Source organism: Chiloscyllium plagiosum, unplaced genomic scaffold (genome assembly GCF_037043375.1).
Source record: "Chiloscyllium plagiosum isolate Xiang-an unplaced genomic scaffold, Cpla_swu_hap1 HiC_scaffold_6, whole genome shotgun sequence".
Lineage (NCBI taxonomy): Eukaryota > Metazoa > Chordata > Chondrichthyes > Orectolobiformes > Hemiscylliidae > Chiloscyllium > Chiloscyllium plagiosum.
Window position 1 is genome coordinate 30,493,068 of NW_028270144.1, and position 16,050 is coordinate 30,509,117.

The 16,050-nt window shown below is 43.4% G+C and overlaps 1 protein-coding gene across 6 annotated transcripts in view; it reads left to right on the plus strand.

Moving 5' to 3' along the window:
• Positions 1-5,716: 5,716 nt before the first annotated feature.
• Positions 5,717-16,050, plus strand: part of LOC122550529 (LIM domain only protein 7) — a 229,781-nt gene continuing 219,447 nt past the window's right edge. The window contains exons 1-2 of one of the 6 annotated variants that reach the window (XM_087987949.1): positions 5,717-5,730; positions 6,351-6,435. In XM_087987949.1, the coding sequence (XP_087844075.1) occupies positions 6,367-6,435 (69 nt within the window). In that variant the 5' untranslated portion in view covers positions 5,717-5,730; positions 6,351-6,366. Of the gene's footprint in view, positions 5,731-5,773; positions 5,828-6,350; positions 6,436-16,050 lie in introns of those variants that run through there. The other 5 variants (XM_087987954.1, XM_087987953.1, XM_087987952.1 and 2 more) reach the window with 5 other exon arrangements.

Sequence of the window (16,050 nt, forward strand, 5' to 3'; positions counted from 1 at the left end):
GCTTTTTCTCTGCTGGCCACAGAAACGTCTGCCTGTACCTCTGACTACAGAAACTCCTAACACAATTGATCTCTTGGAAGCCGACGTATCCCTCGTTGCATTAGACCCAGTCTCAATACCAGAAACTTGGCTGTTCGTGCTACATTCCCCTGAGAATCCATCACCCCGTACATTCCTGTTTGAAATGGGTATATCCACAAAAGACTCCTGCCCTAGGTGCATACCTTTCTCACCCCTCCTGGAGTTAACCCATCTATGTGACTGTATCTGAGACTTTCCCCCCTTTCTATAACTGCCATCCATCACATACTGTTGCTGTTGCAAATTCCTCATCACTTCTATCTGTCTCTCCAACGAATCCACTCGATCTGACAAGATTCGCAGCCAACAGCATTTATGGCAGATATAATCCGCAGTAACCCTTAAAGTCTCTTTAAACTCCCACATCTGACAAGAAGTACATATCACTGCAAAGGCCATTTTTGCTCCTTCACAATCTACAGACCCAGAAAATAACACCGTCTTATTCCTCTACAAACACTGCCCCAGGTTAAATTAATGGCTATGGCTTATATTTTAAGTTTAATCAAGAGACTTATCTCCAAAAACATATAATCAAGAAAGAATCCACTATACTCACTACTGCAGCCTTTCTCTTGGACAGACTTAAAACAACAATTAACTTATCTGATTCTGTGCTGTGAACTTCGCCCATCAGTTCCTCCAAGATTAGTTGTGAATTTCACTGTTTGTTAATTTTCCCAGAAGCACCCTGATGTCCAGCGATACACGAATTCAAACAGCAAAGGCGGTAACTGTGCAGGTTCTCTCTCTCTCTCTCTCTCTCTCTCTCTCTCCTGCACTGTCTTCACCATATGCTTCCTTTGTCTGCTCTTCTCCCTTTTAAACTGCTGTTGTTTTGACTTTTTTTTTTCAAAATTCCAAAAAAATGCAACAGCATATAAAACAGTAATTGCTGCTCCAGGAATTCGAGGAAATCACCTCCACCACCTAAAATACCTCAAAAAAAGGGAGCAGCTCTTACAGCCAGAAATTTTTCCAGTCCTCCATAACTCAGTAGAAAACGAGAGAGGGAAAGAAAAACATAGCAGCAGTCACTGGAGCTTCCAAGAATCACTCTCCCATCAAACCCAGTCAGAACCATTCATTTCCTCTTTCCAATCGACATTCTTTCTGGTTGGCTGATTAGCATTGGTCCTTCCTTGATCGACCTATTCAACATTCAACCTGAGCATGGTAATACCCCAGTGCTGATTCATCAACAGTGTCCTCAGAATAGTAATTAAATTGGATTATCTGCCAGCCCAGTCCCAACACCAAACCTCTGCCTTTGTTCTCTTTTAAAACAAGCTGTTGTTTATTGGTCAATTCCTAATTTCAACTCACACTTCCAAGCCAAAAAAAGGAGAAAGATAAAAATAGTAAGGATCTCTAACCCTCTAGTTGTCTCCCTCTCTTTTTCTTCAAACATAAAGCTCAAAACATCAACCATTGACCATGCCCTCCTTCACCTTTCCCATCCTCTCTTCCATCACTACCTGGTGTCTAGTTTTGACTCTGCAAAGTGATGTGGGTAACAATAATGGAATTATTCTTCAGTTCTCTGTCTGAAGCAGGCTTGACCTACAGCACTACAATCTCCATTAGGAGGCAGGCCCTACTTCCACTGCAGCCAACATGGAGATCCAACGTTACATTGGTGGCACCAAACTGAGCCAGAACAACTATTCAACTTACTCAGCTAATGGCACTCATCCAGAAGTCCAAGTTGCTGTGGCAACATACACATCTTGTAGCTTGGTGATGAATGTTGGAAACTCTAATTTCATTCCATCACATGGGTGACCAGGAATCTCTCTGGCTTTTACCACCTGCCATTGGCCTATGTTGGAAGGATGTCCTGATTAATAATCAATCTGTTTGGCCATCTTAAGAATTGATCTTCCTTGGCTATCAATGGGTGGAGTGAAAAACTGGAGCTTCTGGCCTAAATGCACAATGAGATCTCCTTATTAAGGGCATCATACTGAAATCACAATGGGTCAAACTCAGGTGACCAGAAACTTCACTTGTGGCAAAATTGTTCAGCCATTCCCATTAGCAAAATAGTCAATCCTATAGAAGGATTCCATTGAGAAGCCAAATTTCCAAATTTGAATTCTGGATTAGCTAAACTCATGATACATGTTTATTGTGTCACCATGCCAACCGGAGTAGCCAGTGTGCAAAGTCACAGGCAAGCCTGCAGGGATGACTTCAAAATGGTCTTATCTACACCCTGAACAAATATGCACCAAGGAACATTTTTAATTTGGCTGAGACTGGACTATTTTGTCATCTTTGATGAGATTGCTCTTTAATGTTTAAAGATGAAACGCACACTGGTAGAAAATGAAGCAAGGAATTTCATGTGCTACGTTCTGCATCAACTTGGTGACACAAAGAAACTACTGTTCTTGTGCCTTTTACTGTACAAGGTAAGGTCATTGTGAAGTGTGAACAAATTGATAAATAAAGACATTTTTCACATATTTATTGTGTCATTGTTTTGATTTGTTCCTTTTTGACCTACAACTTGTTTGGAGATAAATCTGGTTACATAGGGGCTTCTTTGGCTTTTTTAAAGCTCTGGTTAACACAAATTTGAGGGTCGACATGCTGGAACCTATTACAATTTTGCTGGAGATACAGAAATACAAATTGTTCTGGTTTGTTAAATCTCTGTAAGTTATTAAAACTTAGCTCCAAAACATTTTTGTGAATCCAATTGAAAAATATTGACAAGAGTCTCATAAAGTCATATCTACAGTTACACTAGAGCAGACAATTTTACTGTGGCCAGGTTGATGAAAAGAACTGTTATTTTTAATCTATCCCTATTCCCAATGGCAATTCTTTCTCTCAAATACTTGTTGTCTTAAAAAGCAGAGAAATGGAAAACTCTCAAGGACAATTGGCAAACATCACTTTCCTATCAGTCATCAAGGTAATTTGATGTAGTAATGATTGAAGCATATTTCTCCCCAGAATAACTTCAAAGTGCTGTGAATCAAGCTGACAAAAGATCAACGACTATAAAAAATGCAAATAGCTGCATGTGTGGTACAGACTTTTGAAATAACATTTAAAATTGGTTTCCTGGCTAGTCACACTAACCAATTTCCCTGCTCAGTACCTTAAGACACTGATCATTAAGAAAGACTATGATGGAAAGGAAATCAGAATTAGCAGAGTGGAGAGAACACACTGAATTTGTCACCAACCTTTTATAAACTTGCCAAGTAATATATGTCTGAAACTTAGAATCCAGTGCAATGAGTTATCTGAGTGTTATAGGCTGATGCATTTCAATGGCCAGGATTATATACTGAAGGGTGTGTTCAGCCTGGGACAGCGCCTCAGAGGCGTAATAGGGAAAGATCATTATGGAGGAGAAAGTGAGATCTGCAGATGCTGGAGATCAGAGCTGAAAATGTGTTGCTGGAAAAGCGCAGCAGGTCAGGCAGCATCCAGGGAACAGGAGAATCGACGTTTCGGGCATAAGCCCTTCTTCAGGAATGAGGAAAGTTTGTCCAGCAGGCTAAGATAAAAGGTAGGGAGGAGGGACTTGGGGGAGGGGCGTCGGAAATGTGATAGGTGGAAAGAGGTCAAGGTGAGGGTGATAGGTCAGACTGGGGTGGGGGAGGAGAGGTCAGGAAGAAGATTGCAGGTTAGGAAGGCGGTGCTGAATTCGATGGATTTGACTGAGACAAGGTGGGGGGAGGGGAAATAAGGAAACTGGTGAAATCCGAGTTCATCCCTTGTGGCCTCCTCTATATTGGGGAGACAGGCCGCCTACTTGCGGAGCGTTTCAGAGAACACCTCTGGGACACCCGGACCAACCAACCCAACCACCCTGTGGCTCAACACTTCAACTCCCCCTCCCACTCCACCAAGGATATGCAGGTCTTTGGACTCCTCCATCGCCAGACCACAACAACACAACGGTTGGAGGAAGAGCGCCTCATCTTCCGCCTAGGAACCCTCCAACCACAAGGGATGAACTCGGATTTCACCAGTTTCCTCATTTCCCCTCCCCCCACCTTGTCTCAGTCAAATCCATCGAATTCAGCACCGCCTTCCTAACCTGCAATCTTCTTCCTGACCTCTCCGCCCCCACCCCAGTCTGACCTATCACCCTCACCTTGACCTCTTTCCACCTATCACATTTCCGACCCCCCTCCCCCAAGTCCCTCCTCCCTACCTTTTATCTTAGCCTGCTGGACACACTTTCCTCATTCCTGAAGAAGGGCTTATGCCCGAAACATCGATTCTCCTGTTCCCTGGATGCTGCCTGACCTGCTGCGTTTTTCCAGCAACACATTTTCAGCAAAGATCATTATGGCCTATGAGGAGTAAGCAACAAGGTAGGGAGGAGGGACTTGGGGGAGGGGCGTCGGAAATGTGATAGGTGGAAAGAGGTCAAGGTGAGGGTGATAGGTCAGACTGGGGTGGGGGAGGAGAGGTCAGGAAGAAGATTGCAGGTTAGGAAGGCGGTGCTGAATTCGATGGATTTGACTGAGACAAGGTGGGGGGAGGGGAAATAAGGAAACTGGTGAAATCCGAGTTCATCCCTTGTGGCCTCCTCTATATTGGGGAGACAGGCCGCCTACTTGCGGAGCGTTTCCCTTGTGGCCTCCATAGCCTGCATTCTCAACATGAAATGTATATTGGAAAATATTAAGAGTACTGAAATTGTACTGAGGCACCTCAGAGTGGAAAATGCTCTGTCGATTATACGATTTAATTTGGAATAACATGAAAGAGCTCAGAAAAGATTTAAAAGGATGTTGGAGGGGTTGAGCTAATAGGGAGAGGCTGAATAGGCTGGGCTGTTTTACCAGGAGCGTCGGAGTCTGTGGGGTGACTTTATAGAGGTCAGCTCATGAGGGGCATGGATAGGATAAATAGACAAGGTCTTTTCCCCGGAGTAGGTGAGTCCAGAATTAGAGGGCATAGGTTTAGGATAAGAGGGAAAACAATTTAAAAGGGACCTAAGGGGCAACTTTTTCACTGAGAGGAACTGGTAGATGCTGATAAAATTACAACATTAAAAGGCACCTGGATGGATATATGAATACAAAGGGTTTGGAGGGATATAGGCCCAGTGATGGTAGGTGGGACTAGATTAGATTGGGATATTTGGTTGACATCGACGAGTTGGACTGAAGGGTCTGTTTCTGTGCTATACATCTCTGTGAGTAAAGCATATTTTTGGAGATAAAATCTTGTCAATTGAATTTCATGAGTTTTAGTGGAATGTTCAACCATGGGGAGCATCATAGCATAATAGAAGTAATCTGTTTCACCCTTGAATCATGGTATATCTGGAACCTTAAACAGATAGAATCTTTAATACTGTATTTTGGTCCTCTGGGGCAGTTTAGTAGTGCTCTGGTACTCTGCATATAGGCTGGTTTGCATCTAAATCTCTGTAAACCTGGCCTTATTTCCATTAAAATACAAACAGAACTTCAGTTCACACATATTGCGTAGGGGGGAGGGAGGGAAGAGGAAAGAGGAAAGGATGGGGTTCTGTGCTCTGCTCCAAGCTACTTAAGACCGTGCTGTGTTACTCATTATCATACAATGGGCGGGTGAAAGCGTTGAGTGACAGCCTGGGCGGATTAGCGGAACTGTTTAGCCAGTATTTCTCCCTGAGATACTCAGGTGAGAAGTGACGCTGGTGAATGTGCGAGAAAGTGTTAAAACTACCAGAGACATGGGAGAGAGAGTCTGAAAGCGGCGGGTGGAGGTGTTAGACTAGGTAAGACAGGTTGTAGGCTTAACAGACATTTCCAAAGCAGTACTTTGCTTGTCTAGCGCAACAAGGGAGAATTGGTTTCATTTTGTAATTAATGCAAAAATTAAAATACGTCCCTAAAGTTGAAGAACCAGGTAAATTAGAAGGGGGGAGATAATTGGGTGAGTTACAGCAGTAAACAGTGGACTAGATGGGATTTAACCAGTCCCAGAGCTCAGTCTGTTTGTACTTCGAAATGTTTCATTTAGTTAGTGGAAAGAGGGGTGGGTAGGTTATTTCTACAACTAATGTGCAGCTCCGTACTTCCGAGTGAAATTAGCTGTTGCTCCACTCGACCATGTAAACTGTTCAGTGCAAGTGCAGTCACAGCGCCGCACCCGAGATCCTGGGGAGCTGCACAATTACCTGACTTCTCCCCAGCTTCACTTCTTTCACTGTAACCGCCTTCTGCGTCGTCCTCCAGCCTCGAGTTTTTGGCAAAGGTGTTAGTCATAAAGTAACCTCGCGTGTACTTTTTATCCCCCAGTGTCTGCTACCGAGCGATGGAGTGGAAACAGCAGGCGGATCCTGACCACGTCTTGGCATTCAAAGACGCTCAGCGATGGGTAGAGGTGAGTTGATAAGTTTCTCCAGATTTGTTTTTAAAAGTATTTTACACAAATTCAGCAGGTTCTGTTATTGTTTCCTTCTGGCGTGTTACTTTCCATTTGTTCTTGTTCCAAAGTCAGGTTCAATTAATATAACTTTAAAGTGTCGACTTCAATTGCTCTGTGGAGTACTGTTTTTATTAAATAACTTATCCGTGAGCGCATTTTTGGAGTTTTTTTTATATCCCACTACAGAGGGTTTTTATTTCGACACATTTCAGTGTTTTCTTTTATGTATTTTCCATTCAGTGAATGATTGATGGATTAGCACTGTACCCCTAGGCGTATGACCGATTCTTGAAAGTCTGCTTATCTCTTTAATCTGGCGACTTGGTTTTCCTTATGTCAGAGAGAAGAGGTTTTTAGTGGCTGGATTTGTTTCTGTTTGCAGCAAGCCGCCTTTTAATGTAGCTTTGAAGTTGGCACTCTGATAATCGGGTACAGACGGATAAATGTACAGTTTGTTGGGTTTGCACTATTGTGAACATGGAGTTGAAGGAACATTTTAAAATAAATGCATTTATCTTTTGACAGGTCTGAAATCTCTTACAAGGGAGGGAGTCAGTGATTTAGGGCAGATACTGTCACCGTCTATCCTTTGTGGCTCAAATAATCAGGGTTTTTAAAGCTAATGTAGCTCACTGAGATTTTCGACGAATTTAGTGTTTGCAAGTTACAGAATCTGGATTAGAACTTTGTCAGACCCCTTCTATTATGGGACTTCTCCTTGCTAATGGTGGAATTTCCAACAAATGACCAAGTGGGAACAGGGATTATGAGAGTTGACCCGTTTGTTGGATTATTTGCTTATTGGGAATGTTGTTCAAGGGAGTAAATGTAAATACAGACTTCAGAAAACATTCAACAAATGTCGAAAGGACTATTAAAATGAAAGCGTCTCTGAATTAAGGGCAAATTGTTTGAAAGACTGTAGTGTTTACTTGACTTAGTGGCAGAAAGAAAGGGTGCTGACCACATTCTTTTGATTTGAGACAGTTTGCTTTAATGTTCCCTGTGGTAACTTCAGAGGCTGGTAACCCATCAGTATGTCACCCTTAATTAACACGTATAGAGGACTGACACCAGTACAGCTTCCTGAGACTCAGCTTTGAGTGAACAGAGCCTCTGATACTCTGGCTTCTATCTTGTTGCCAGGACTGTGAATCTGGCCCAATCAGGGAACTCATGGCATCAGGTCCACTTCGTTGACCTCGTTTAAAAGCACTTCATCCTTCCTCCCCCTGTCTGTCTGGGGATGTGGGCGTGTTCTTTTACTTGTAGACTCTCTGGGTTTGTTTTCGCACCAGGTCCGGTTGCACCAACTCTCCATCAGATATGAGAAGTATGTATAGTCTCTTGCACAAGGTGTATCTTGGGAAAAGATTCATCCTCTTCTTCAAGCAGTAGACACATTGAGGCTGCAACGTCACCGTGACCACCTCCGACTCGAGGTTTCTTCACTCAACAGAGGGGAAGAGCTTGCAGCTTTTATGTGGTCCATGTGTTTGTTCAGGACTGCCTCACCTACCCCAAAGTTTGTATGTCAAGAAAGCTGACCTCATCTGACTGTGCCTCTTAACCATGGAAATGGCCCTATATGGTTTCGGCACCAAACATTTTATCTTAAGTAAACTTGCTCTTGTTTGGAAGAGTCTCAGACTCTTTATCTCTTTTTCCCCCCCCCAACAGTGTTTCAACTTCTAATTATGCGCAATTAGAATGAGAGCCCTGAATTTGACCTGAAGCTATAAATGGTATGGCCTTATCCTTTTTTGAGTAGGCCTTGCAGGGGTTTATGGTCTGTCATTATTTCAAATATATATATCCTTTATAGGTACTGATGGAACTTCCTCACACCAAAAGGTGATAGACAAGCTTTCCTTGTCTATCTGGGTGTTTTGGCAGTCTGCATCAGCCAAGGTCTAGGAAGCATACGCCATTAGGCATTCTCTCCATTGTGCATCTGTGAAGCAACACTACCCCGAGACTGTACAGGGAGGCATTGTATGTCAGCACTAGATCTCGCTTGGATCATGGTGTGTCAGTACTTTAATTTGATTTATTTATTGTCACGTGTACCTCAGTATAGTGAGAATCTTTGCTTGTGAGCAGTACAGGCACATCATAGTAAGCAAGTATATACAGATCACGGTGAAAAATAACTTAGCCAGAGGCATACAGATTATGTTGCATAGGATGTCCACCTAGGCAAGATCAGTATTTATTTGAAGTTAGAGACTCCATTCATCACTCTAATAACAGTCAGAGGAAGCTGTTCCTGAACCTGCTGGTGCATGTGTTCAAGTTTCTGTATCTTCTGCCTGATGGAAGAGGTTGTAGGAAAGCATGACCAGATTGTGATGGGCCTTTGATGATGGCAGCCTTCTGCAGCAAAAAGCAGTGTAAATAGAGACCATGGATGGAAGATTGGCTTCCATGATGGTCTGGGGTGTGCACACCACCTTCCGTAGTTTATGGTCCTGGGCAGAATATCTGCAGTGGAGTAAGTGAGGACTGCTGATGCTGGAGATCAGAGCTTAAAAATGTGTTGCTGGAAAAGCACAGCAGGTCAGGCAGCATCCAAGGAGAAAGAGAATCGACGTTTCAGACATAAGCCCTTCTTCAGGAATGAGGAGGGTGTGCCAAGCAGGCTAAGATAAAAGGTAGGGAGGAGGGACTTGGGGGAAGGGGCGTTGGGAATGCGACAGGTGGAAGGAGGTTAAGGTGAGGGTGATGGGGCGGAGAGGTTGGGAAGAAGATTGAAGGTCAAGAAGGCGGTGCTGAGTCTGAGGGCTGGGACTGAGAAAAGGTGTGGGGGGGGGAGGGGAAATGAGGAAGCTGGAGAAATCTGCATTCATTCCCTGTGGCTGGAGGGTAACCTCTGGGACACCCGCACCAACCAATCCAACCGCCCCGTGGCTGAACTCTTTAACTCCCCCTCTCACTCCGCCAAGGGCATGCAGGTCCTTGGCCTCCTCCATCGCCAGACCATGGCAACACGACGCCTGGAGGAAGAGCGACTCATCTTCCGCCTAGGAACCCTCCAGCCACAGGGGATGAATGCGGATTTCTCCAGCTTCCTCATTTCCCCTCCCCCCACCTTTTCTCAGTCCCAGCCCTCAGACTCAGCACCGCCTTCTTGACCTGCAATCTTCTTCCCGACCTCTCCGGCCTATCACCCTCACCTTAACCTCCTTCCACCTATCGCATTCCCAACGCCCCTCCTCCCTACCTTTTATCTTAGCCTGCTTGGCACACCCTCCTCATTCCTGACGAAGGGCTTATGCCCGAAACGTCAATTCTCCTTCTCCTTGGATGCTGCCTGACCTGCTGTCCTTTTCCAGCAACACATTTTTAAGCTCAGAACATCTGCTGCAGTACCAGGATGTTATGCACCAGGACACTGATTAAATTGGTGAGGATACTTCATGGACATGCCAAACGTCCTGAGCTGCCTGAGGAAGAAGAGGTGTCATTTTGCCTTTTTGACCATCTCAACTACGTGGGAAGCTTAAAACCGGTTCTGTTACCCTCACTTGGGAGAGGATCATCCTTAAACAATGTTAGCTGCTGCTTAACTTGCTGAAAGGCTACGTCTTGGCTACGAGACCATATCCAAGGATGACCTCCTTTCAACAGCTGATATATGGCTGCCAGAATGGAGACCAGGTTACGACTGAATTTTCTGTAATAATTGTAAGCCATGTTTGTGAGGGATTGGATATTTATCCAGCTGACAGAGGTTGTTTACTGGTGAACCAAACTGTTAAGCTGAACAAGTTACTTGACTGGAGCTGGCCATTCTGTAAATTATACTGGTTTGATGATTCCATTGCTCTCCAGCCTCCTGACCTCTGCCTCTACTTATGCACGTAAGGCAAATGGCACTAGGCGGGCCTTGCAAAATTGTGGAATTGTTTCCAGGTCAAACTGTGAGGTGGCCTTGACTTTCCTGAAAAATGCCCGTGTAATTAGGACTTCACTAGGGCAGAAAGTTTCTAAATCAAAAAAATACTGAGCCAGTCAAGGTGAATCTTTTGCAACCAATTTCATGCCATCAGGCTTGGACCCGAGTCTTTTACTGTAATCCGTGGTAACTGAACCAGCTGCTTCTCATACGAGACCAGAACCCAAGTTGTCCCCTTAAACTGTAGAAGTTCCCCGGTATAGGTTCTCAGTCTAGTCGATATCTTACACCAACTTAAGGGTTGGAGCCCAGAGTGAATTTTGTTAAAGACTGGTTCTGCAAGCACTGATACAGCTGTTCCAGTATCAACCTCCATTAGAACCAGGTGACCATTTAGCCACACACTCTGTTGGTTCTGATTTGGATGTTGATGAGCAATGTAGCTGCTCTGAGTCAGATTTGAGGTGGGCCTTCCAAGGTGTGCGCACTCCTGGATACCAGCCTATGAGTTCTCTTTCTTGATTCAGGCCTCGGCACACTCTGTCTCGAGCCTGCGTATCGGCAACATCTGCAATGGCTTGCTGGCCCAGATCCTGAAAGAAATTGTTGGCTTTTTGAACAAGGCTTGGCTTTGTTTTGGGGTCTTGCTCTGGGCTGACTTAGAGTCCCTCTGTTCAGCACATGTCCTGAGTGAGGCTATGCTCTTGCCTTTACTTGAGTGGTGTCCCCCAAGCTCAGCCGGATTGGTAAGGATGTCCACTTCTATCAAAATACATTGTAAGTTGTATGCTCCATTTGTTGCACTTTGTAATGACAAAGCCTGGTGTAGTGCCTGTTTGAAGGCTTCAGCTAGTCAGTGCTTTTGTATGGTTACGTTATTAACCCCATGTACTAAACAAACAGTCTCTTAGAATCTCACTAAGGGTTAAACCAAAGTCACATGCCTCTGCCAGTTGCTTTAACCTTGTCAAAAATCCCATCATGGATTCCCCTGGTTCTCAAACTGCCAAGTAAGACCAATATAATCTCAAAATTAGAGACTTGGGGATGTAATATTCCTTAATTAAATTTTGTCAACTTTTGAAAGGTTTTAGTATCTGGTACCTCAAGAAATATCAGGCTCCTAATATCTGGAAAAAAAAACTGTGGGTCCCTTATTCTGTCAGGAGAATTGCTCATTGGTTTTCATCTCCCAAATGTGATTTGTCCAGAAAAAAATAACACATTTGTTCCACATAATGGGTCCAGTCTTCAGGATTGAACAAGTCAGGCTTCCAAAATAACGGCACGTTGGCAGAAATGCTTATCCCAACTCAAAGACGACTGCGAGTGAATTACTTCAGGATCACTTTTATTTTTCTCATCACTGGAATAACTGCACAGAAGCAGAGTATCCTGTCATCAAGTCACCCTTACTTACCTGTATATAGTACTTGACCACTGTGGCTTCCTCCGAGCCCGCGCTGAGTGAACAGAGTGAGCTCTCTCTCTCGCGCACACATCGATTTTTCCTGCTGCTCAGATGCTGCCTGACTCTGTTTGAAAATTTCTGACCACACATCTGTGCCTTCACTAGGACCCCTTATGTCCATCCCCATACCATTGTCTGATGCTGCCTTAGCACATGCTGTAGCCCACATCCCTATCTTTGTTCAGACTTGAGTGGATATTCTAACACACTGCCTGGCTTTTGCACTGTGTCCTCTATTAATCTTGAGGTGATTGCAAACCCTGTCTATATTCTGACTTGCATAGTCTTGTTTGTCAGTCCACCTCGTACTTGATAATGTTAATGGCTACTGATGAAGTAATGTCTACTTTACAACTCTCCTCTTTCCCAGTCTTACCTCTCTAACCTCCTCGAGCACGACAACCCTTCCAGAAACCTGCCCTCTGTTGTCAAAGCTAGAACTGTAGATTCTGTTATTTTAAATTTGGCTCTGCCTTCATCTTTAGGGCCCAAAGTTTTATAAAATATGTCAAAACTTCCCTTTTTTTTTTGTTGGCTATTTTGTTTCTACCTTCCAGACTATAAGAACTCTTTGACCAAGCTTTTGGTCATCAGCCCTAATAACCCGTTATGTGAATTGCTGTCACATTTTTTTCTGATCAATGTGCTACATAAATTCAAGCTGCTGGTGTGGTTATTGCCTGAAATTTTGAGGTGGGAGGAAATGGAATGTAGGGACTGAGTGTGATTCCTCAGGCTCAGAGCAAACTAAATTGTCTTTAATAAGAGGCTAGCAGGATCGAGTGTTGATGTTTTGTGTTAATGTTGGGAGTACTTATGAGTTTCAATGGGAGTGAAACTCTCAATTACAGTGTTGATTCTTTGGTTATCTAGTAGAGATTATTAATAGCCAAGATGTGGAAGCTTCAACATCTTATAATAAACTATACAAAATGATAAGACTTTGAATTAGTGTGGGTTATGTTTTTGGTATGAATCCTTCTTTACTAACCTTTGTGTAATTACAGGATCTTTTAAAAACATTTTTATACCATTTACAGTTTTCTTAATTTAAGACCAATTGTGGTGCCCTATAGTTACAAATCTTGGAACTGTATTAATTCAATTGTTTGAATGCCTTCCAGGGATGTGAGCATTGTTGGCTAGGCCATTAGTTATTGCCTTTTCTTAATTGTCCAAAGGCTATTAAAGGTCAACCACGTTGCTGAGAGTTTGGGGTGCATGTAGGTTAGACCAAGTGCAGATAGCAGGTTTCCATCCCTAGCGAATTAAATGGGTTTTTAAGACAATGACCAGTGGTCATGGGATTGCCACAAGACTGGCATTTCAATTGTCCTAGAGATGGTGGTGAATCACCACCTTGAACTACTGCAGTGTGCACCCACAGTGCTGGCATTGGAAGGGGTGAATGTTTAAGGTGGTGGATGGGGTGTGGATGCAGTAGACTTTTTTTTGTAAATGGTGTTGGGTTTTTGTGTTGTTAGAACTACAATCCAGGCAAGTGGGGAATATTTCATTGCACTCCTGACCTGGTGCTTTTGTAGAGGAACAGCTTTTGAGGGGTGCTGAGGTGAGTTACTTGACGCAGAATTCCCTGCCTGACCTGCTTTGGTAGGTATTGTTTATATGGCTAGTCTGGTTTGGTTCTAGTCAGAGGTAACCACTGTCATCGCGATTGACCCTTGATTTCAAGGATGATGGCCACTTGGGGTTACAGGTTTCTGCTGTGGTGCTTTGTGACTGAAGAGCTTAATCCTTGACCCATGGATCTTTGGAGGTAGTCGGATCCAGAATGCAGAATTTTATTCCTTTTCTTCCTCCTCCTACTGTTGCCTTGGCCTCATCAATTAATTGTTCAGAGGCATTTTCAACAATTTATAACATCTTTCAATCGCTGTTGTCAATGCTGCTACTTTCAAGGTGAGCTTAGTGTCTTTTGTTGTTGTTTCTTTGGCATCCTTCTGGAAGGTTGACCATATGGAAGTTGGGACAGAACATTTACAGTGACTCCGATACTGTATTCAGTCCATTGCAGCTAATTGTGCAAGAATTTGTCTGAATGCTTGTAAAGCTGGCTTGAAGAATGAAGGGAGTGATTGTTCAACATTCTGCCCATTAACACTGGAGAACGTGGTGTTGACATTAGAATTTCTCCAGTGGTCTCTGTGTTATTGATGCATGGTCCAATCACACTGCAGAAGCTTGTGTTGACAACAATTGTTCTGTGTGCAAGGCAGACGAGAGCAATCTTGTGGTCATGTCATGGAGCTGCACATCACTGAGTAGAAATGCCACAATGTGAATGGAGTTAGAACACACAAGAACATTAAACATTCTGGAAGCAGACTGGCTGCTGCTTCTGTTTTAACCTATATATTATCCTCTGCTGTGCCTTTGCCAGGATTGCATCTCATTTTCGAGTGGGCATGGTGCTGCTGCTGCAACTGCAATATTGTCCTACGCTACTCATTGAACCAACATTAGTCTTTGGCTCGAATTGGGCAGAATGAGGCTAATGCTGAAGTTACAGCCTGCAGTTAACTTGTTCTGAATTTATTCGATTTAACATCACGGTAGTGCCACACAGCACAATGAGGGTAGTCTTCAGTCTAGAGAGGGGACTTTGTCTCCATATTGTGCAGTGATCACTGATTTTTGTCATCAATAGATGCATCTGTTTTGGGTGGATTGGTAAGGGTGAAGTTATGTATGTTTTCCCCTTGTTTCTGTTCTGTCACCATCTGTTTCAAGTGGAATCTAGCATGATAGCACTTAAGGATTCATAATCCTGAGCCACTAATGTGGACAGCTGAGCATAGAAATTTCTCACCCAGGCTATGTTGGCTGTCCTTGCTACCTTCAATGCTGCTTCCAGATGTGGTAAACCTTTGAATACCAATTCATCAGCTGATAGTAGTAAGGTCCTTTTTTCGAGTCTATCCAAGCTGTAAGTAATTTCAAAAGGCACACTTTCTTTAAGGAGATAACCCAAGCTAAGGCATTTGATTGTAGTTAAGGAAAGGTGCTTGCTGCTATCTCCACAGTCCTGGCTTATTTCAACAAAATAGCAGCAATGGAAGGCCACAGTGTGTTTCTCTGCTTCACCCTTTGCAGTCCATGAGGCAAGGAAAGGACAGGATATTGGCCTCCATTTTCTCAACCAGAGCAATGATTAAAGTTGTGTTAGCCTTATTCTGCACAACATTGTTAGTCAACTGAGTAAGTGCCTTGAGAGGATGGTGGTTGGTAACCACATGATTTTCTTTCCTGTGTTTGACCTATTGCCACAAAGACTCATGGGGCTGAGAGTCAAATGTAGTGGCCTTAATTATTTGTGACCTGCAACCTCTGGTGGGTCTGCCCTGCCTGTGAGACAGCACATACCCAGGGATGACGATTGAGTGACCTGGGATTTTGATGGACAGGTAGCGTTCTAAAAATCAGACAGTGATTTTTCTCGTCTTTGGCAAATCTCTCTCAATTTTGATATAAGTATCCAGATGTTAGTGAGAACAAACACTGCATGGGTCATTAGCAATGGATGGATCTGGCATGTACAGTGTCTAAGTCAGTGCTGGTAGACAATTGGGTTTTAATTTTCTTGTACATTTTCTTGTAGTTTGACTAGCTTGCTTTGTTCAGAGAGCAGTTAAGAATCACATGTCTTTGGATTATTAATGTAGTAACATTCCCACTAAGCTGACATTCTTGTAATTATGTACCAATACAATTGTAAGGTATATTTTTGTATGTATTAAAGTGAAAATGTACATACTTTTTCTTCATTCCTTTGTGGCGTATGTGGATCACTGAGGCCACTATTTGTTGCCTGTCCTTCACTTTGTTATGGTTGGTTGGGCTATTTCAGAGGGCAGTAAAGATCAATTGAATTGTGAATCTGGAGTCGGATGTAAACCAGACTGGGTGAGGATGTTAGATCTAATCCCCTAAAGGACATTAGTGAGATTTTACAGCAATCAATAACAATTGACATGGTGACTATTCCAGGGGGAAGGAAACTTTTCAATTCCAGATTTAGTCACTAAACTTAAATTTCACCACCTGCTATGGTGGGTGTTGAACCTATATCCCTGGAGCATTATGTGGATCTCTGGATTATTTGTCCAGTGACAAGACTGCGATGCTCCCATCTCCTCTCTCATGGCCATCTGTTCTGTATTGAATTGTTTGTAGAGTGCAC